This window comes from Caretta caretta, chromosome 2 (genome assembly GCF_965140235.1).
Source record: "Caretta caretta isolate rCarCar2 chromosome 2, rCarCar1.hap1, whole genome shotgun sequence".
Classification (NCBI taxonomy): Eukaryota; Metazoa; Chordata; order Testudines; family Cheloniidae; genus Caretta; species Caretta caretta.
The window spans coordinates 12,530,387-12,548,779 of NC_134207.1; the positions used below are offsets into that span (position 1 = coordinate 12,530,387).

An 18,393-nucleotide genomic window follows, 5' to 3' on the forward strand; every position below is an offset into this window, starting at 1 on the left:
CTTTGCTCCTTTCCCACAGCTGTTTGTTTATGTAAGTGAAGGCACTGCTCCCTAGCATGTATCTAGGGGCTTGTCTACATGGAGCAGTAATGCAGATTACAGCGGGGGGTGATTTCTAAATAACGTTGCACATTAATTGGTCCATGTAGGCCTTGCTGGTGTGCAATAAAGGTTCCCTAGTGTGTTTTAACGTAGTGCTGTTTGAAGCAGTACATTGTGTATGTATTGAAACAGCCCTGAAAAACCCAATTTATGGATATCTACATAGAACTCAAAATTGTTAAAAATGAACCCTGAAAAGTGAAATTAATATATCCTGAAAAACACAAGCCCTCATTATTGCTTATTAGAAACATCTAGAGTTACAGGGCAGTGGGATATGTGATGCGTTGTTGTTGATTATATTATATAGGGGAAAGGAGATCTTGTGTAGTTCAAGAACTAGCCTGGGACATGGGAGAAGAGTAGAATTCACTTCCTGGCTCTGCAGCAGACTTTCTGTGTGATCTTAGACAAGACATTCAATCTCTCTGTGTCTCCATGTGCAGTCTAGACTGGCATTACAAACCCTTCCCAACCTCACAGAAGTGTGGTGAGAATTAATTAATTAGTGTCTGTGAAGTGAGACACTGTGACAATGGAGACCATGTAAGCACTTACACAGACCAGGGCCTTGACCGTGCAAACACTCATGCCCAACTTTAAGCATGTGAGTAATCCCATTGACTTTGATTCACATACTTAAAATTTGACATGTGTGGAAGCATTTGCAGGATCAGGACACAAACTAGCTATCCCCACAGGGGAAAGAGACAGAGAGCCAAGCTTGCCAGGCAGAAAAGAATAACATCTGATGAAGCTTTATGTAGTTTATTTCCTAATTTGGCCCCCTCGCATGATGGGAAATGTGTGGCTTTTCTTTGCAGGCAGTAATTAAATGGCTGCTAACTGTATTCAAAACCATAGGAATTAAAAAAAAAATCCTTCTTTGGGGGGGAAAAAGGGTTCAGGACATTTTAAAATACAGAAGAGTTCTTTTGTGTAAGGACATGAGGCTGATCAGTCTCAGCATTTTTAGTAATTGTCTTGGTGCAGTGTTGCCAATTGCAGAAGTTGCATGAGACTGAACCCCGCAAAAGGTACATGAGGTTATTTTAAACACCAGGAGGTTTGCATTAAATCAACCCCTCCTTCAAAAAAAATGAACAAAAAAAACATTTCTTGGTCTCTGTCCAGATTTTTTTTATTAATTTTCATTTAATTTATTTATGTATTTTATTAACTTTGTGGAGAGTAAGCGGAATGTGTGTCTGTCTGTGCACATGCACATGTATGTGTGCATTACACACACAGCATGAAATTCAAGCTGAAGTGTACCAAAAATTCACACCCTAGCTGGGAGCAGTTATAACACTAGAATGAATTACAAGGAGTCCGGTGGCACTTTAAAGACTAACAGATTTATTTGGGCATAAGCTTTCATGGGTAAAAGCTGACATATGAAGAGAAGGGAGTTACCTCACAAGTGGAGAACCAGTATTGACAGGGCCAATTCGATCAGGGTGGATGTAGTCCACTCCCAATAATCTCCCGTAGTCCACTCCCAATAACTGATGAGGAGGTTATTGGGAGTGGACTACATCCACCCTGATCGAATTGGCATTGTCAGTACTGGTTCTCCACTTGTGAGGTAACTCCCTTCTCTTCATATGTCAGTATATAATGCCTGCATCTGTAACTTTCACTCCATGCATCTGAAGAAGTGTTTTTTTTTACCCACAAAAGCTTAAGCCCAAATAAATCTGTTCACCTTTAAGATGCCATCAGACTCCTTGTTGTTTTTATGGATACAGACTAACAAAGCTACCCCCCTGATACCAAAATGAATTTGATGATGAAAATCCTCCCATTTGCGCAGATAAATTGGCAAATGAAACCTAGTGGGATTTAAGGCTAGGGTTGCCAGGTGTCCGGTTTTCACCTGGAATGCCCGGTTGAAAAGGGACCCTGGCAGCTCTGTTCAGCAGTGCAGTAGAGGCCCGGGGCTAAGGCAGGTTTAGTATCTGCCCTAGCTCCGTGTGGCTCCCAGAAGCAGCTGCCAGGTCCCTGCAGCCCCTAGACGCATGAGTGGCCAGGGAGGCTCAGTGCTCTGTCTACGCCCCTAGTGCTGGCTCTGCAGCTCCCATTCGCTGGGCACTGCAGCAAGCCTCCCTGGCTGCCTTGCACCCCAACCATCTCCCCCAGTCTGGATTCCCGTCCCACACCCAAACTCGCTTCTGGAGCCCACACCCCCACAACACCCCAACCCTCTGCCCCAGCCTGGAGTCCCCCCTGAACCCCTAATTTCTAGCCCTACCCCAGAGCCTGCAGCTGGAGCCCTTACCCCCTCCTGCATCCCAACCCCCTGATGAAAGTGAGTGAGGGTGGGGGAGAGCAAGTGGCAGAGGGAGGGGGTGGAGCAAGTTGGGGTGGGACCTCAGAGAAGGGATGGGGCAGGGCAGGGGTATTTGGTTTTGTGCGATTGAAAAGTTGGCAACCCTAGTTAAGGCCCCTTGATTTTCTATGTTCGGCACTAATGATAGGATTGCCAACATCTCAACAGAATAGGAGCTGTGTTCTTTATAATGCTTGAGCTGTTAGCCATGTCATCTATACTAGCAGGAGAAATAAAGGACCCCAAGGGGCCGGACTGGCTGTCAGTTCACCTTTAAAACAGCATGCATGTCTTCTGCCTAAACTCTTATAGTTATATAGCATCAACGTGGAGGGCCTTTGATACAGCAATGATGCTGCCATTCTGCTGTATCTATGTGGGACAGGATGCCAGCATCCCGTACAGCATGGCGGAGCATTCTGCACGCCACCACACACTGCTCGACGGGGACTCCTATCACACTCTGACATAGTGACTTTTTGGAATGGGGTTGGATGCAGAGCCGAAGGCTGCAGTCGCTGAAGTAGGTTGGGAGTGGATGGTGCTCAGCATTTTGTGGGATTAGTCTGCTAGTTCATTGTAACTCTCCTCTCTGAAACCCTGCAGCCCTCTAGGAATGCTGATCTCTGTGAACATAGGGCATGTTGAATTTCAAAGCTGAATGGAACATTGTCCTGAGGCATTGGATCCATTCAGCTTATTGTATAGAATCTTAGGCATTGTTGGCTGTCTTTGACTTCAACCTTCACAATAAAAACGGTGGATCTAATGCCGCCATGCAAATCTAACTTCTAAACCAATTATCCACTAGCAGTGGTCTGGGCAGGAATGTGTTTGAAATGAAAATTACATTAAACTTTCCATCTCCGAAGAGAACCAGTATATCAATATCCAAATCAAATAACAGCAAAGCCCTTTTGTCTGTCAGATAGGAATAAGAATACATTATGTCTGTAATATAATTTTCCAGGTATCTCTAAAATGATGAGGTTTAAATTAAAATAAATATGACTGCATGCCTTTGAAGAGTTCATCTGGCTCAAGCATTCTATTGGAACAGCTGTAGTGCAAGAAAGTTAATATGCTTTTTTTTGTATTATCCACACTTATGAGCAACAGCTGTCCAGCGTACCTGATGGGAAGACATTGGGTAGAGGAAATAATTTGTATATTCCCAAGTGTGCTTGATAAAAATCAGAGTTTGGAAAACTGACTTGTATGTAGTTTGAAGTTTCAGCCAGATGGACCTGGTAAATAATGAACTTGGTCTGATCTGTATATAACTCATATTTCTCCATAAACCCTTTTAGATAGTAAACATTTTGGCAGTGGGGCTGTCTTTATTTATGTATGTGGTACAGGCCAAACAGACTGCTGCTAAATAATAGTCAATGAAGATTATTATGCTGTAGTACCAGGTTTTCCATTGCCTATCTGGCTGGCAACATGCTTGGCTTTTAGGGAGTTCCCATACCACTCCCCCCTTTTTATTTTAATTTTTGCAAATAAAATAGAGAATAGGAAATACTCCATGCTGCCCCCCTATAGTAGTAGCCAGAGATATGGACTGCACATTGTATACACATTTTCCACCCACTGGAGAGAAGTAAATCAACAGTGTTCCATTCAGCAGAATTCACTCAGTGCCACGTCCTTTTGATCAGAGTTTCACAAACCAGTGCTCCCTAAGACCTCCCGGCTTGCATGGGTGCAGTTGTAGCCTTGGGTTTGCAAATGACATAGTGTTGCCTGCTCTGTTCATTTGGCAGCTGTGATGAGTACAAAACATCTGCACAAAGTTCCCAGTTCAGGAAAGCATTTCAAACTCTAGCTTACCTCCTTTCCTGTTCATAAAAGCACACGCCTGAGTGCTTTCCGGAATAGGGATAAGAGACTTAGGTTTTTCAATTCTGCCTCTCTTTACAGGAGCAAAACTTCTGCACCTTTTAAGTAGACTCGCTTGAAAGCCAAGAGAGTTGTTGAATTAGATTGTAAATTCTTTGAAGCAATGAGGATAATTTTGTACAGTTCCTAGCACAATGGGGTCCTGGCCTGTGACTGGGCCTTCTAAGCATGCTGCTAATACAAATAAATAATAATAATAATAATATAATATTCCAGAAAACCACCAGTCAGAACTTATGTGAGCTGGGGTGACCTTCGGGGTGGGCAATCAGGGTGGCTACCCTGGGCACCAGTGTTCAGGGGTATCAAATCCTTGGTGGGGGTTTGGTCCACTTGTTTTTTCTTGACAGATGTTATTATTGCTTTTGCTTGTGCATTTTGAGCAGGGTTAGGGATGGGGCATTGAAAATGTTTTCTACCCTAGGTGACAAAACCTATAGGGCCAGTCCTGTGCTCAAGAATAATGTTTTTAAAGTTCACATTGTCACAGAATGGCTTTGGGTAGGGCTGGATGGGAGGAAGCTTTGCAGGGACGTGGTTGCACCTAAGCAATAGAAGTATAATGACTAGAGGATATTGATACAAAATTATGATACAACCTTGAAAGTCTCTGAACACCAGAGACCCTTCGATCAGCGACTGGGCATGCTGGCCCTATAGACTGCTAAGTCAGTCTGTTACTTGGATGTGAGTCTGTTATAGCCCTAACTAGAGAGCATCTTTACCTCAGACTGTAGCAACTCATGCTTTTAGCTCTGCAGGTTCCCGGTGCGTCACCCAAGAGGGCAGCTGTCATATGCTCAGTGTTCCAAGGATTCCACAGAATTTGTGGAGGTTAGGAAAAGTGTAGACATCTTTTCCTTTCATTGTGTTCTTATCTTGTGGTGTCATTGCACTTCTATGTTTTAGCCTAGAGCAAAAAGGGGACAGCTGAACTGTCATTTCTGCCCCAGCCATGGTATTCCATGGATGTATCTGCTTTCTCAGAAGGTACCCAGACAAATTTTACAGATTCCAAGTCACTTGGATAGGGTTCTGATGAGCTGCTTAAGTATCCTAAGTCTCTCAGGAGAACCTTACAGGGCATCTCCATCATTAGAAACAATGTCAGTGTCCTCCTTTAAAAAGCAGCCTGCCTGCTGCAGCTTTGTTTTCTTTAAATGCCTCAGCAGGGGACCATTATCCTGCAACAACATTATGCTCAATTAACATTAATTATTAGGAATGCGAGTGTGTAATTACAAATATAAATACAATGGGCCTAATTAATCCTGGAAGCTGAAATGTAAGCTAGAAAATGATCTCTTTGCAAAAATCCAAAGCCATGCTCTGTCTGTGTTTTGTGCAGGTGACTCTAGCCTCTCTTCAGCCTGCGTTCATGAGAACAGCGTGCACAGTAGAATATTTCAGATCTTATACAGGAACGAAGAGATTGTTATGAACGAATCGATGAACTTCAGGGTCCACTTACTCCTAGATGGCGAGAGGGTGAGTTTTCATTGGATGTGAATAAAATGGATACTTTTCTGTTATAATGTGCAGGTGGTATCCAGATGTCAGGCTTTCAACTGGATTCTAGAACAGAGTTGAAACTGATGGCTGGTCATGTCATCTGTGCTCCAGCCAGCACTGGAGGACCTGCTCCATCTCTCTTGGAGCTTCTTGGGGCACATGGGGAGTGTGCAGTCTGCAGCGTCCTTTTGGCTAGTACAACCTTTTTCCCCACTTGGTACACCCAGACCTGGCTGCTATTGGGAGGTTGGGGGGAGCAGGGTCATGGCCCCACCTTCTCTCTTGGATGGTTTGTGAGCCCTGTGGGCACTAGGGAAGGAGCAATCCCTGTGCTCCCTAGAGAGCCGGCTGCGCAATTCTGCTTTATCCTTTCACAGCGTGGAGATGCATGTTCTTTGTGCCTTCCACCCACGTTGTTTACACATACAGTCTGATTGGTATGCCCATCCCTATGTTGCCTCTCTACAAGGACTATCATTCAATGCTGTCATTCATACCTGCTCTCAGTAACGATGAGGATCTCAAGAGATCAGCTGCTCTTACAGAAATTCAGAAAATAAGACCCTTCTGGTCCTGCAGACAATCTGGAATAAATTCCCCGGGTTAGGTTTGGGACTGGCAGTTCAACCTCTTCCCCTCCCCTGCTTCTCTTAATATCCTGAAATTCAAAGAAGAGCAGATTCAGTGTTCTGGCATTGGCTTATCTGAACGTACAAGTAGCTTTAAAAACAGTTATGGTATAAGGTCTGTTTTAGTTAAAGCTACTAGAAAAACCTAATGTAAGCTCATTTGAACTGCTTCCTCTCCTCTATTCTTACCGTGGGATTGATCTCCTGTGTTCTCTCCTAAAACATTTTGTTTCTAGTTTTATGTATGCTTATATGAGAAATGGACAATCATGAACTGTGAAGGAAGGAAAAAATACCCTCCTTTCACATATTGTGAAATTTGACAGAAAACAATTCTAACAAATTTAGCTGCAAATTAATTTACCCTCATGATGCAAAATCTGTCATTAATCAGTCTCTCTCCCCAAGTTACAGTGACTTCCACTGGGCTGAGTGGCTTCATGCTGACTGCTGCATTAGCATTTGGGACAGTTTTTCCTGCCAAAAATGAAAATGATCCTGCCAGATTCCTCACACCAGCTCAAACTCATCCCTGTGCCTGATGTGTTGTGTGGAGCGTGGTTTAGATAATAAGCTCCTAAGAAGTGACAGGGGCCTGATTCGCCACTCGCACACTGGCTTTACACAGATACCAACTCCGTTGTCTTCACTGGAGTCACACCAGAGCAATTCAGGAGTAAATGAAAGAAGAATCAGACCCCATGTCGACTTATATATTTATACGTCACTGGATATACTGCTGGCACTCTGTAAATAATAAGTAACAATCACTTTGTCACTCAGAAACTTTGGTACTTTTCATTCCTTTGTTTGACAGCTTATTTATCACATGATAGAACCGCATCCTGCCAGCCTTCCTCCAATCAAGTAGCGCCTAGCTTTGCAAGCAGTGGAGGAAGGTCCTACTCTGCATGAATAAGGGTGGAAGAGTCACCGGGGCACAGAGCTGATCAATGACCAATAAAATTAGTTAGAAAGTCAGACTGGGCGACTTGGGTGCTTGAGTCACTATCCTCTGTGCATTTTGGCTGTCGGAGCTTGGTTTATAAAATATTCCAATAAACAAGCTGTGTGCAAGGCCAAACGGTGTTTGAGTAATTCCATCTAGAGGATAGGCTGCTAACTGTATACTCAGTACAAAAAAATAGTAATATTGGGTAGATTTTGGGTAGAGTCTCTCCTTGTGATCTGTTTCCATAACCCAAGAGAAGCTTAAATATCCTTTGCACTTAAAAAGCTGGAAATAACTCTGGAGTCCAGCAGTAGGTGGAAGATGCCCCCAATTATGAGGCTTGGAGGGGTAATGAGTGCACCAGTCACCATTTAAATATGCCTCATTAAAACTCTCTAGTGTTGTGGCAGTTGGCTCTGCCTCATTCTAATATCCCAGAATGCATCATTCTTTGATTTTATTGGAAATTATGGTGTGAGGTAGAATAAGCCCACAGGGTTACAAAGGAGCCTAATTTATTTTCTCATGGTTTTCAGTTTCTTTTTACATAATAATAATAATACATTATGTTGTTATTAATAATAAAAAGTTGGTTCCATGCTCTTCAGTAAATGGTGATAGGACTGAATGATGCATTCTGGGGTGAGATGGTAGAGTAGAGCTACCCGACATGAATCTGGGATTCCTTACAGTCAATTTTTAGCTGGTTCTGTTCTCTCAACCTGCGTATTGGAGGCACGCAGCACCAATTGCTCAAATTGGCCATAGGGAAATAGAATTTCCATTGGCTTACTTTTTTGATTTGTAAGCTGCCTTTTAAAGATGTCTTCCAGAGGAGAATATACACCTAAGTGTTTATATAGAATTCCAAAGCAACTGTGTTACACTAAAACTTGAGGGCATGATCAACAGATTATTGATGTGAAAGGAAAGCCTATCCCTGGATAAAGGCCCCAAGGCCCAGATTTTTGAAGGTATTTAGGTGTTTTGGAGGTATCTAAAGTCATCAGGGTGGAAAAGACATTTCAAGTAGGCTCTCCCTGTTTCAGAGCTAGTCATGTGCACATCACATCACATAGTGAGGAGAAGCCATTTAATCCTTGCTGTTCCCTGCTGTGTGCCACATTTGCCCCTCCACTGTATCTTTAGTGCCAACCATCATGGCTGGGAGTTGTGGGAAACAGTTGGGCTGTTGTAGGGAAAGGCTACACTAGAACTCCTTGAGCCTGATTCTGACCTCATTTACACTGGAGAAAGAATCTGATCTAAAGCCTGTTGTAGTCAATGGGGTTATATTGATGTAGAGCTGGTCAGGACTTTCTATTGGAATAAATGCAGCGTCTGCAGAATTGAAATTTCCCATAGGAATATTTTGATTTGCTGAATTTTTTTTCATTTTTTGCATTGGGAAAATTGAAATGAAAATATTCCATTGAATGGACAGCACTTTGTAGTATCTTATCTTGTAAGTTCTCATTCTTCTGGTAACTCTTGCTGATTTCAATGGGAGTAGCAGCTCAACATCTCTTAAAATCAGATGCCAAATTTCATCCACACTTGGTGGATGAGACTTGATCTGTCTCAGGCACAGTCCGTGGATTGAATCCCTAGTTTAAACGCAGACTACAATTCCAAGAACTTTGCTGTATAATAATTATTTCCTTTGTATCCAGCAGTGACTGTGATTTGAGTTTTAGCAACAACAATACGCTTTTTTTAAAAAAAAGTCTTGTTTTGATAAACATGCTTGCAGGTATTTCAAGACAAATATTCAATATGTAGAGGCTGGAATTTCGTCATCTCAGGTTCCACCAAGAGCTATCATATGCTGCACTGCAAAATAACAGATTACTTTGGGAGGGTTTAAGTACCTTTACTTTGATCATTATGACAACGCTAACTCCTTGAATTCTAAATTATTTCTCCCCCACCTCCCCCCCACCCCCAACACACACGTGCATGCACATAAAAATATGTTGTTTCACCTTTGCAAGATGTAGTTAAAGCAAATGTTAAACCAGGTATCATATGATTCATGCATATCTGTGTAGGTCTGGTGCCTTTGAAATGTCTTTAGTGGGTTACTGATACAAGACCTTTTGCTGCAAGGAGCTGAGTACATGCTACAGTATGCTGGTGTAAAGCAATGTCATTGCAGAGAATCTATTATTATACACAGAGGAGTAGTTCTTTTTCTTTCAAGTAGAGGACAGGGTACACTAACCAGTAACACCTTCTTCAGCTTCTATGCTGCATTGCTATGGTCTGTTAAACAGTCATTGTGTTGTACCTGAGAAGTAGCTGCATTTTAGTAATAGAAGAACTGATTTCTGCTTGTATTTCAGTTAACTAAAACTAAATGTAAGACATTGTTCTAAACTCTACTAACATTGCATTGCAGGTTGAGAAAAGTGAAACAGACAATTGTTAGAGATTAGATTCTGCTTTCATTTTTAGCATGTATTTCGATTGGCTTTAATTGTGTCAAACTATATGGTGCACTGCTAGATCCATTCTTTCCAAGGTTAATATAAATTAACTTGCAGCTCATCTTACTTTCTTTTTCATAAAAACAAATTCAAATTCTTTTATTAACAATAAAATATCAGGAAAAACTTCCTGATGGTGAGCTCTATTAGATGAGGGTGTCAAACACTCCGTTTGCCGGCCAGATCTGGCCCAAATGGTGTATTTATTTGGCCTGCTTAGTACATCCAGATTCTGCACAATCTAAGCTTTCCTTAAATTTTTTTACCCCTCATGTTTTGCAACTCAAATCTTCCTAATGTGAGCCAATTGCAAACCGATAAAGTCCGTTCTTCCTGAGTCTTCAGAGAGCCTGTAACAAAGGCTCTGAGAGGTATGAACTCCCTTCTAATCTCATTGGGATGTTAACTATAAAGACTAAGGGGTTAACTGTTTGCAGTGTTGTAGCCATATTGGTCCCAAGATACTAGAGACACAAGGTAGGTGAGGTAATATCTTTTATTGGACCAATTTCTGTTTGTGAAAGAGACAAGCTTTTGAGTTTACATTCTGTAACCCACTAACCCTTCTTTGTCCTATGACTGCAGAGTCTTGAATGGTGCCTTGCAACATGTGTGAACTCCTTCTGCTAAACAATGTGTTCCACTTTGTATTTAGCTGTGATGCTCGGAGTATCTTTCCCAGACCTAAAGAGCTCTGTGTAGGCTCAAAAGCTTGTCTCTTCCACTAGTAGAAGGTGGTCCAATAAAAGATATTACCTCAGAATTAACTATTTAATTTATGATTGTTTTGTCAGTAATTGGACTCTGCAGTAGTTATTGATTGAGAACCACCACAGTTCATGGTTCTATATGAATGCAGAAGAAAAACTAATCCTTGCTCTCAGTAAATTCACAATAAAATTCAGACTAATAATCTCCTAAACAGCAAGTTGATCTTTCCATTACTTGGAACATCTAAACTTGGAGGAGATAAAACACTACAAATGTTCTGGGTGGGTGTGACATTCCTCAATTTGGACTGTTGAACAGCTGTGTCCTGTCAATTTTCCAACCTGGGCTGCCTTTTACACTGCTTTGCTGTGAGAACAACCACTCCTGGCCTGTTCATAAACAGCCTTTAGCATGAAGCATCCCTCCAGTCTGAATGATATGAGTGCTCTAGCTAGTTACTCCTGAATTATAGTGCAGAGTGACACCAGCAAATGCTCAGTCCCAGACTTGTCCCCAGAAATGTGCATCTTGTACTGCCCAGCTCCCTCTTGGACAATACAAGCTCCTATAAACTCTGTCATTTCATTAATAGAAAATGATATGCACAAACCCTATTATAGCTAATGGAGGTTCCCAAACCATTGGAGGTTCCCTCCATTGGTTCAGTCCAAATATACTAGCTTAGTTAAAACAATAAAACAAGTTTATTAACTACAGAAAGATAGATTTTAAGGGATTACAAGTAACGAGGCACAAAAATCAGAATTGGTTACAAAGAAATAAAAGAGAAAAGAAAAACTAATACCTGATTTAACAAGCTAAGTGGACTTAAAGCAATAGGATTTCTCTCACCGTTTTTTCACAGCAGTCTGGCTGCATTTTTCAACCAGGACCCCTCCCGCAGTTCAATTCCCTCCTTTCTCTTTCAAACATTGTTGATGCTGTGAGTAGAAATGAAGGGAGAGAGGTGATTTGAGTCCTCTGTTCTCCCTTCTTTTATCATTTCTTCTCTTTGAGAATCATCTCCAGCTGGGGTTCAGGTGACAGCAAGTCTGTCTGCCAACATGTAAATTTCTCACTCACACCCTTCTTCCTGCCAAAGAATGGCTGCTTAATCTGGTGACAGTCTTTTTGACTATGCTGACACCTGGCTGAGGTGATGGCTAGCTCTTTGTCTCTGAGGAACTGGTCTGGGCTGCTTCCTCAGATTTAAAATATGCCTTACTGACATCATACAAAAGAATTTTATAACTTTACATACAATGCTGACATACACATTTCACCAAGACAGTAATGTTCAGCGAATTATGAGTTTTCAAATTATACCTCACAAGGCATATTTTGTACAAAAAATTATCATAGTCTTGTAAAAAGGATGAACATGAGGGTACAGTCTGTCACAGTGGAACAATCTTTCACTGGCAGAGTTTGGACTAGATGAGCTACTAGGACTTTTCCGTCTCTAATTTCTGTGGTTTATTTAGATTGTCAGCTCGTTGGGTGAGGGACTGACTTTTTGTTCTCTGTTTGGTACAGTACTTAGCACAATGGGGTCCTGGTTCATGACTATGGCTCCTGGGCATTACTACAATACAAATAATATCAATTTTATATACTAATGACAATAGTTCACCAAACTTCTTAAATTTCTGAGTGTAAAATAATAGGAAATTAACATGTCTGAACCAGTATGTTTTACATCCGGGATCAGCAACGTTTGGCACGCAGCCCGTCAGGGAAATCCGCTGACAGGCCGGGACAGTTTGTTTACCTGCAGCGTCTGCAGGTTTGGCTGTTTACAGCTCCCACTGGCCGTAGTTCACCATTCCAGGCCAATGAGGGTTGCGGGAAGCGGCAGCCAGCACATCCCTTGGCTCAGGCTGCTTCCCACAGCCCCCATTGGCCTGGAACGGCGAACTGTGGCCAGTGGGAGCTGCGATCGGCCGAACCTGTACATGCTGCAGGTAAACAAACCGTCCCAGCCCTCCAGCAGATTTCCCTGACGTGCCGCATGCCAAGGGTTGCCAATACCTGTTCTACATACTTTTTTGAGTAGAGATGAGCCAAAACCTTATGACTGAACAGCCCTTCTCTGAACACCTCTGAAGCTGTTTGAAAGCCGGACGCAAAGTTTATAATGTGTATTCCTTCTGCATTCTGAAGCATGTTCCATTCAGTGAAAGTTTACTTGCTGCTAACGCCACCAAAACTTAGTCTCATTTCAGAGCAACGGTGTATTTGTATGTCTAAAGCCGGACAGTAGCTCTGAATCCTGCTGTAGCTGACCAGTTATATTGCCCAGATGTTCTATGTATGCACTTCAGCAGCTTTCTCACACCGCTCCTGCATTTCTTTGCACTCTCTTTGTCAGACAAAAATATTGCTTTGCGCTTGGGTTTTGTGTGAGCTGGCTTACACAGGTAACTCAGCCCTTCTGTTCTTTGCAGGTGGAAGATGCATTAAGCGAAGGAGATTTTCAGCTCAAGTTGGACCTGCACTTTACTGATAGTGAACAACAGTGAGTGCTGTTTTAAAGCTCCATGGATATTGTAGGGACTCTCTGTCTTCGTGTAACGTGAATTCAGTGAAAGTTAAAGGGTCTTTCGGAAACTGGAGAGCTCTGATTTGGCTTCTGTCTCCCTTGCAGAGGTGGCTGCCCATTCTTCTTCCTCCCTTCCCCCATACCTCTCCCCCACCAAGGGCATTTTTCTTATCCCTCCCCTTGCAGTAAGAGGTTTTCTATTTTAAGGGTGGAATTTTCAGAGGTGCTTGGCACTCCTCTAACTCTGCTACCATGGCAGTCAACAGGAGTTTTCCCATTCACTCAGTGGGACCAGGGGCCACAATTTGGGAAAGCGTTGCTTTTCCGGATATGCTTCAGCGTTGTCCTGGATAAGGATGAACTTAAGCAGATGTCTAGTGCTTTTCTGAGTCAGGGCCAGAGTTAGGTCAAGGCTGAGCACGGTTGGAAAATCTCATCCTCTGTGTGTATGGGCTAAGAGCCTGATCCTATCCCACTAAAATCAATGAGAGTTTTGCCATTAACTTAAATGGGAAGAGGATCAGCCCTGGATACAGGAGCTTTGCATTACTCCTAGTTCACCGGTCTTGCCAAACCACGCTTGTAGCTGTGCTTGAAGAAGCCTCTCAGGGCCTATTGAGGTAATTGAAAAGTCTTCCAGTGACTTCAGCAGAAGTTAGGTGAGGTCCACAGTGAGCTCCTTGGAGTTGGGCTTCACACTTAATTTGGCCCCAAGTCACTTTATACACTGCCCCACAAGGCACTTACAGCGGAGCTCAGTGTGCCATTTCCATTTAGCTTCTGGTGTAGGTGTAGATGAAAGAAGAGCTGTGTTATCGCAGGCTGGGGGTGGGGGGCAGTGCTTTAACATATCAGGGCTGCGGGGAGGGCCTGGAGGAGAAATGAATTGCAATTCATCAGAAATAATCTAGTGCATTTATTTCACTTTACTATTGTTGTAATCTGAAGAATTGTTCACCAGGCCTTTTTTAAAGAAAAGTTTCTATCGTGGTATTTTGGTAGGGACAGTTATACAAGTCTCAATGAAACAACTCTGTTCATCCAAGGATGCTCTGAGTGGTCTTTAAAACCCTCCAGGAACAGGTCTGCTCTTTCACTATTGCCATTCCCCTGAGGCAAAGCAGACTGTCTGGTGCTACACATCCAGATTAGTGCTAAATTCTGGGTGCTGAAATTTGAATTCGCCGGTCAACCTGCTACCTGCACTTCTCCCCTACTACCCCAAAGCTTTCCCCTAGTGTGAGTGTACAGGAGTGGTGTACAGGAAGGAGATTGCTGCTTGTCTGGCAGACCCAGGATGGGGCTCTTGCATTCTGTCATGTCTGTTTTTTACTGTAGAGTAATAATATTTACATCCCCGCTACTTGCAAGTACAATTATGAGATAAGCATCAGCTGAGTAAATGCTCCGGTAGCTGACACTGTCACCATGAAGTGATAAAAATTCAGCTCATGCAGTCTCCCAGTCTGCTGCCTTTAATGCCGTTGTGGACTGTGACAACTTAAGATTTCACTAACCCTTGTAAACCTCTCCTTTCAGGTTGAGAGACATTCCAGCAATCCCTTTGATAAGCAGCCGTACTTTGGGTCTTCACTTCCATCCAAGAAGAGGCTTGCACCACCATGTTCCTGTCATGTTTGACTATTTCCACCTGTCAGTGATATCTGTTACAGTACATGCCTCACTGGTAGCGTTACACCAGCCACTGATCAGGTAAAGAGCAGAGAAATGGCAATTGTGGTACAGTTCTTATGACAATGTTCACCCATCTGATAGTAGCGGCCCTTGCTTTAGAGCAGAAGGATGGACTTGTTCTTCTAGTCCTGGACTGGGATTCCGGAAGTCTGGGTTCAAATCTTGGCTCTGCCACAGACTTCCTGAGTGTCCTTGGGCAAATCACTTCATCTCTCTGTGCCCTAGTTCCCCTCCCTAAAATAGGGATAATAGCACAATCCCACTTGACAGGGATGATATGAGGATAAACTCATGGAAGATTTCAGAGTAACAGCCATGTTAGTCTGTATTCGCAAAAAGAAAAGGAGGACTTGTGGCACCTTAGAGACTAACCAATTTATTTGAGCATGAGCTTTCGTGAGCTACAGCTCACTTCATCGGATGCATGGAAGATTGTGAGACGCTTAGATAAGGCAGCGTGGGGGGCATATAAGTCCCTTAGATGGACAGATGTGAGTTATTGTCATTTCTCCCTAGACTGAGATACTGCTGCGAGGTACGTAACTATTGGTGTACGTTGACTTTATAATGTGCAGTATATGTTCTCAGTTCTCCCACCTGATAGTGTTCTGCCCATGTATAGAGGAGCATAATGGGGCACAGGGAGATGTTGGCAAAACTAATAGCTATGGGGTGGGGGGAAATGGCTTTCTTCTCCTGAGAGGATTTTCAAGATTTCGAGACATTTTTTCTCATCCTGAGTCAGGAGGAAAATATGAAATCTCAAATTTTCATGAGCTGATAAACCTATTGGTTTGGGTCAACTGAAATGTTTTGTTTTGATTTTGACCTTTTTTTACTATGCATTAAATTTCCTTTTAAAAGGTTAATTGATTAAATTGAAACCCATTACTTTTCATTTCAGCAAATATTGTAATGTGACATTTCAACAATTTCAAAACATTTTTTTTGGTTTGCTGGGGAATTCTTGGGAGCTGACCCTTTCCCACAGACAGTTTGAGTTTCAATAAATTGGCATTATCAGCAACTCACCCCCCGCCACCATTTTGTAAAAAAATTGCCAACCCGCTCCAGTTGTTCGGCTTAATTATTGTTTATAAAGTGTTTTGTTATCCTCTAAGGAAAGGGGCTAGAGAAGTGTAAAGTATTATTACTATGAGACATAAACAGTATGATTGGCAACTGATCTACAGCTGGGTTACTATTTAAGCTTTAAAATGTGATATTTGTGGATGTTTATGAAAAAAAGAGTGTTTTGATTTCATGCAGTGGAATGGAAATAATTTTTCGACAATACAATATATGGTCTCATTTGCTTCAGTTAATAATAATGATAATCTGAAAGTGCAATATTGTGGATTTATCTACCTCTTGATAAACATCCAGAAACTTAAATATTAATATATCATAAATTCACTAACCATAAAACAGGGTAAAATAAATAGCATAAAAGCAACTTCTGTGCCATGCATTCTCAAACAAAACCAGCCTATTAAAACCAGTATTCTTTTCTCCAAGTCCAGAGCCTTTGTGTGTATGCACACTTATCTTCGCTGTGTTTGCTGGGATCACAAAGAAAAAGGCTTAATTGTAAGAGCTTTGATCTAACAATAAGACCTTGTTTTTGCAAAGCCTCAGTAACTTTCTGATAATAAATTCCCTATCTTGTCAGAGTATATTAAGCTAAAAGCAAAGCTATTAATTTGCAGACTACAAAAAGAAAAAATCAGTGTGTGGTAGTCTTTGGTGTTTCATCATATTTTAGTTTCCTGGGAATCTTAAACTGCTTTAATGTAGATTCATAGATTCTAAGGCCAGACGGGACCATTGTGATCATCTAGTCTGACCTCCTGAATGTCACAGGTCAGAGAACTTCCCCAAAACAATTCCTAGAGCAGATCTTTTTAGAAAATCTTGCCTTAAAAATGGTCAGTGATGGAGAATCCACCACAAGCCTTGGTAAATTGTTCCAGTGGTTAATTATGCTCACTGTTAAAAATTTACCCTTATTTTATGTCTTAATTTTCTAGGTTCAACTTCTAGCCATTGGATCATGTTATACTTTCTCTGCTAGACTGAAGACCCCATTATTAAATATTTTTTTCCCCATGTAGGTACTTATAGACTGTAATCAAGTCACCTCTTAACTTTCTCTTTGTTAGACTCAAGGAGCTCGATCTATGTAGCGTAGCACTATACAGCATATTTTCTAATCCTTTAATCATTCTCATGGCTCTTCTCTGAATCCTCTCCAATTTATTAACATCCTTCTTGAATTGTGGGCACCAGAACCGGTATTCCAGCAGTGGTCGCACCAGAGCCAAATACAGAGGTAAAATAACCTCTCTTCTCCTACTCAAGATTCACCTATTTGTGCATCCCAGGATCGCATTAGCTCTTGTGGTCACAGTGTCACACTGGGACCTCATGTTCAGCCGGTTAGCCACCATGACTCCAAAATCTTTTTCAGAGTCACTACTTCCCAGGATAGAGTCCCTCTTCCTGGAAGTATGGCCTATGTTCTTTGTTCCTAGATGGCTATGTTTACATCCAGCCATATTAAAACGCATTGTTTGCTTGCGCTCAGTTACCATGCAATCTAGATTGCTCTGAATCAGTCACCTGTCCTTTTCAGTGTCTGTGTCTTCGTATTCATTACACATTGTTTATCTGTAGAGCAATGGAAATTCTCATTCTTCCAATCTTGCTTTGTCCAGTCCAAGCTCATCCCCATCTTGGAGCCTGGCTACATTAATGAAGGAAACAACAATACATTTCAGTTCAGTTCAGACTTTCTTCCCAGATGTGGCTGTTACTATGGTTCCTCCCTCAGGACTGTTCTGTCCACACCCTAGATCCTCTCCACAAAGAGCTATCCCAATCTCACTTACATTTAAATAGGGAAATGTGACCTGTATCAGTGAGTCAACAGAGCCTATTTAATCCTTTCTAACAAGGATCACTGTTTGCCTAACTGATAGGATATTTAAGGTTAAATACTGCCTTATTACCATATTACCTCTTCCGTTATCTCTCATCATCATGGTTGGTGAAGGCAAAGATTGCAGAGTCAGAATCTCAGCTACATGGCCAGCCCAGATAGTTTTAAGCATAACTGTGGAGTACAATACAATTAGCAGCTTAGTTTTGACACAGTGAACAGCTGATTTATTAGTTACTGCAGCAGACCCGATACTCTGAAATTCCAGCTGTGTTACCAAAAGCATGTGGGATTGAATTCATTGGCACTCCAAGTATTGTTTTCTAGCCTCAAGTTTATGATTCAGCATTTCAGATGTAAATAAATGTTGGTAATGAAGATGCAGTAACCCCAGGTTTATAAGCAATGGAATCAAATTTAGGTCTGGAATCTGGGACAGTGGAGATGCACAGTATGATCCTGTGAGGCCTTAAACCCACTCCGCACTTGGCTTTCTAAAGCTAAGCAGCAGTTTCCCTTTTAAGTGTCACTGCAGAAAGAGGGCTAGGGGGGTGCTTTAAAGAGCAGCTAGCACTTCTCCCTG

General features: G+C 42.1%; 1 protein-coding gene across 3 annotated transcripts in view; it reads left to right on the plus strand.

Annotated features, from left to right (window-relative positions):
• FAM135B (family with sequence similarity 135 member B) overlaps positions 1 to 18,393 on the plus strand; it is a 451,441-nt gene that overhangs the window by 315,504 nt on the left and 117,544 nt on the right. For all 3 annotated transcript variants that reach the window (XR_007355437.2, XM_048841722.2, XM_075124918.1), the window contains exons 4-6: positions 5,688 to 5,827; positions 13,080 to 13,150; positions 14,714 to 14,887. Coding sequence is in view for 2 of the 3 variants with exons in the window: in XM_048841722.2 (XP_048697679.2) it covers positions 5,688 to 5,827; positions 13,080 to 13,150; positions 14,714 to 14,887 (385 nt within the window). In the remaining variant the exon portion in view is untranslated. The remainder of the gene's footprint in view (positions 1 to 5,687; positions 5,828 to 13,079; positions 13,151 to 14,713; positions 14,888 to 18,393) is intronic.